General features: G+C 41.4%; 1 protein-coding gene across 1 annotated transcript in view; it reads left to right on the top strand.

Moving 5' to 3' along the window:
* The window catches only part of LOC118321941 (guanine nucleotide exchange factor VAV3), a gene marked incomplete in the record, with an annotated part of 89,966 nt that overhangs the window by 60,442 nt on the left and 24,802 nt on the right, over positions 1-4,722 (top strand). The window contains 1 exon segment of the mRNA XM_035653517.1: positions 844-935. Within this exon segment, the coding sequence (XP_035509410.1) occupies positions 844-935 (92 nt within the window).

The following is a 4,722-nucleotide window of genomic DNA, read 5'->3' as shown; positions in this document are numbered from 1 at the left end:
AAACACACACTGCAGTTCTGAACTGAGCAAAAAATAATAGTGTACCTGCACTTTAACTCCATGCTCATTTTCTCAAAGAGGTTAAACAGACAATTAGCTGAAGAGCGAAGCAAAGCAGTCTTTACTTTCATGTCATTTTAATTAGGGCCTCTGAGATGGTTATGTAAATGAGAACAGAACTACACACTGCTGTTTCCATCTCTACGTGCATGCTTGTGCGTGCACACATCATTCACACCAAAATCTCAGTATCTTCGTTTCAGTATTTATTATATCAGCTGATACAGTTTTTTTTTTTTTGAAGGTAGAATTGAAAATAGAATTAAGCTCTCTGTATACCTACCTAGCACATCTGTTTTGGCTTTGGAAGGAATCATTTAATATGGGCTTGAGTCTTAATGCTGCTGAGTCTGGAACGTGGAACATCCTAGATTTGAATTCAGTCTTCAACATTGAAAACATCAAGGACTCACCTTACCCTAAACAAAGAAAGCACAGCGGTGCTTTTTGCTAAATGCTAACACACTAAAATGCTGATGTTTAGCAGGTATGGTGTGTTCCCCATCTTAGTTGCACACTAACATTTGCTAATTAGCACTAACCTCAAAGTACAGCTTAGGTTGGTAGTCATGTCATTAGTGTTGCTGGTATTTGGTCAAACAAAGCTTTCTAACAAATTACATTTTTGACTTGATGTGGCAAACTCTTGACTGCAACCTGGATCCAACTTTCTCAGAAGCATTACAGGAATTGTGCTTTTCTTTGCATTGCTGTACTGTTACTACTGTGTGTATACTTACAAAGCAATCCACATGATGACTTTCCCTGTTCGTCTCTCTGCAGGGGCATCTTCAACCAGGGCTACCTGTGCTCCAAGTGCGGTTTAGGTGCTCATAAAGAATGCCTGGGCCGCTTTGGCTGCTGCGGAAAAACAGGTAACCCAACACTGCTTTACACACATAAATATGAGTACTCTCTCACTGTATTGCACAACCTCATATCAGTCACATCTAGTCTGCAACCGTTCTGCACTTATGTCACTGAACAAAATGTTTCCATGGAACACATTAAATCTAACTGTATGAACACAACTGCACTGTTATAGCAGCATGAACATAATGACAGATGACACACAGTGGTGCATAAAACTTGATGGTTGAGTGTCTCATAGGACTAATTATGAGTATAAGGGAGGTTTGTTGCACTGTGATTTTAAAAAAACTACACTGTGACATTCTGAAAAGTATTGCACCGAGTGGAATTGTGGGAATTGCTCTAAATATATAAGAACTTTACACATGCCTTTATTTCTCCCAACCAAGGTCATCCAAGTATTGGATCAGTATTGCAGATATTCATTCAAAAGCTCCCCCGCTTCCCTGGGTGGTTTTGACACTTCAGAGCACCTTAAAGGCGATGTCATTGTGTATCATTGTACCGATTCCCCAAAGCTTAATAGTAGTTTTACTGAGGAGTTTTAAAAAACTCATGACTTTTTTATTATGCCCCTGTTGTGTATCTGTCACTAAGATCCTTGACAGTTCTGAAAGAAATATGCCTTCAGATACCAGCTTAGCATGTCCTCTGCATGTGTGTGAGCGTGAGTGTGTGTTTGTGAGGGTGCAAAGAGGTGAAAATCCACACTTTGTTTGTGGAACTTCTTTTAGGTCTTGAAAGTGCATGATTGTGTTCTTATAGAACTAAAACCCTGCACAGTGTTCTTTTAAAACCAAGCAAGCACAACCTGCTCAACACTGCACCCGTAACACTGCGTGTCGCAATTGCGTGTGTGTGTTTGCATTCCCCGTGGCAAGCTGCCAGCTCCTGTTGGACCTGGCATCTGTCACGGTGCTATCAGATCGCAGAGGCAATAACGCCACTGCCAGGCCCACCTGGGCACAGTGTGTACCTGAGTAGATTTGGGCGGCACCAGCGGCGGGAGAGCTGGTGAAGACGGGGATGTCGGTTTGAATTCCCACTCTCATTACTCCACACAGTATTCACTCTGTGCTGGTACAGGGAAATGTACCATGTACCAGTACTTTTAAAAAGTCTGAAACTTCAGAAACTGGACCTCAGCATTGAACTTTCTTCACTCTAATGCTCAGAGTGCCACAACAATGCTTGCATGAACAGACCAGCAGGGCTGCACAAACACACAGTCACAGTATAGGGTTATGTATGTGTGTGTGTGTGTGTGTGTGTGTGTGTGTGTGTCAGAGATAAGCCATTGTTTACCTACATTTGTCTCTGTTATCAGCTCCCTGACAGATGTTTGCGTAACAGGTCAAAGTTCACTTGAGGAACAACAGGCCTGCTGAGAGAAGTGTGTGTGTGTGTGTGTGTGTGCGCAGATACTGTAGGTACTGTAGGTACAGTGCATATATTTATGGTTTTCTGACAGCTAGCGTGTGTGAGTGCAGAGGTATATGTGTGTTTATGCAATTGTTCTGTTTGTACAGGTACAGGAGTATGAACGTGTGTGTGTGTGTGTGCAAAGGTGTGCATGGTCACTTACCACTTAGCCTGAAACCACTCTGAGTTGAACGAAAGGACTCAGCAGGGCACTAATTGGTAGACTACACAAAGGAAAAGAATAAAATTCCTCTGGCTGCAGAGACTGTTTCATCCCTACCACCAGGTGTGTGTGTGTGTGTGTGTGTGTGCGTGTGGGAGTGTTTCACCGTTAAACATGTGCAAAGTAATAAAACACTTCCTTATTTTGTGTTCAACTTCCCTAACACTATTGACTGATCATTGCATAGATATAATTAACACACAAAGAGACAAAGGGAAAAGAAATAAAGAAAAATACAGTATTATAGATGAAAACTACCCTGAAACTTGAAATATTTTTATATTTAAAACAATGTATAGCATTTGTGGTTTGCTGTGAATAATGCTTGCCAATGCAAAACTCTTTTTTCCCTCCCTTAAGTTATTCGCTCTGTCTTTTAGTTTCCTCTCTCGATCTCCCTATTCCCCCTCTAATAGTCCATGCCTGAACCCCCCTTGTTTCTCACTTTTCCTCCATGGTAGATTGTCTTATTTTTCCACTGTTAAAATCTCATTTTCTCCCTCTTTCTCTCCTAGTGTGTTACTCCTCCTTCTCTCTCTCTCGCTCTCTCTGCCGTTGTTGCCCTGCTCCAATCCCTCCTTCATATAATCCTGTGTTCTTTGGCTCGCTTCATTAGTTGTAGCAATAAACACACAGGGCCACAGGATACCTCCAGAAAACTCCTCAACATGGTTAGTGCAGAGTCAGGCTTACATGCCACATATACAGGGGGTCTGTGTACTATAAAGTATGGTTGTGTGTGTATAAAAGGGAGTAGAGACAGACAGAAACAGGGGTTCTGGTTTAGGTTTCTTTTGTTTGTTGTTTTTTTGTCGTGCGCATGTATAAAGAAGTACAAAAGTACAGTATGTACTATATGCATGAAATCATTCAAACATACTGTACATGCAAGCATACTGAATACAAATTACGTCATCATTTACAATTGTGCGACCAGACACCGCTTTTAAGATTGGGACTGAAATCTCGTATACTCCCTGATCTACCATTGTTTAATAGACGTTTTTGACTGCGTGACCCCCATTTGTTTGGGATGTGGTCCCATTATTTTCGTAGCTTTTTATGATCCTGATGACAACTCCACTACAGCTCTACTTACTCACTGCTGATCAGTGTTCTCAGAGTTTCTATGGAGACCCCTTACAGGAGTAGCTCAGATGGTGTTTTGACAAGGGAAGTGCTGGCGACTCCCCCATTTTCAATAGGCTCATTATTAAAGCAGCTCTGCCTGGACTTAACTCAGCCCGTATTTCTACGACCACAAAGGACTCATAAAAACATTCTGGCAAAGTCAGAAACCACACTGCAACATGCACATGAGTATGAGCGTGTGTGTGTGTGTGTGTATGGCCCCCTCCGCACGTGAGAAACTTTAGACAGTACACGGCTCTGTTGTGGGTACGCATGAACCCATTAAAAAAAACAAATACATATCCATGCAGACACACACACACACACACACACATACATACATACATACATAGTAAAACTGTGCATAATACATTAAAAAGAGCCTGCATAGACGCTCCTCCTCTTTCAATACCTGCAGGGATTGAATTAATAGTAGTTTGGAAAAGTGATTTTGGAGAAAATAGGTATTATTACAGTCCAAGCACTCACTTTTTCTCCTTTTGTCTATTACAATACAGTCCTGTGGAAAATATTATTACACACAATTTAATATTCTGACAGTAGGCTGCAGTAAACATGGTGAATAGAACATGACGCGGTGATGACCTGCAAAGAAACTGATGTCTAATATCTATTAGCTCACTAATATACAGTATGTATTGGTACTACTGCCATACAGCAACAGCTACACAGAGCAGAAAAAATAATAAACTTGGTCTCGGGTAATTTGTTGGTTGTATGTGTCCTCAAGGAGCTGCGTTTTGGTCTCCATGTGTTTTGAGTTTTTACAGGAAGAGGTGGGATGCGATAACAAAAGCAAACAGGAGAGCATCCTGTGCGATGCAGCTGATTCCTCGTCTTCACAGGCTCTCGTAATGTTTGCTCACCCCACACTGAAAAGCATGACTTATGACAGACAAAATGCCTTCTACTGAAAGGTGGAATTGTGGCTGCCAAGGTTGCTTAAGTTAAACAGCTCCTGCGAGAGGTTTTCATGTTTAAAAAAAAAAAAA

Source organism: Morone saxatilis, unplaced genomic scaffold (genome assembly GCF_004916995.1).
Source record: "Morone saxatilis isolate NCDOM2014 unplaced genomic scaffold, NCSU_SB_2.0 Contig0, whole genome shotgun sequence".
NCBI lineage: Eukaryota > Metazoa > Chordata > Actinopteri > Moronidae > Morone > Morone saxatilis.
Note: the sequence above shows the minus strand (reverse complement) of the source record. Positions and strands in the feature narration are given on the sequence as shown.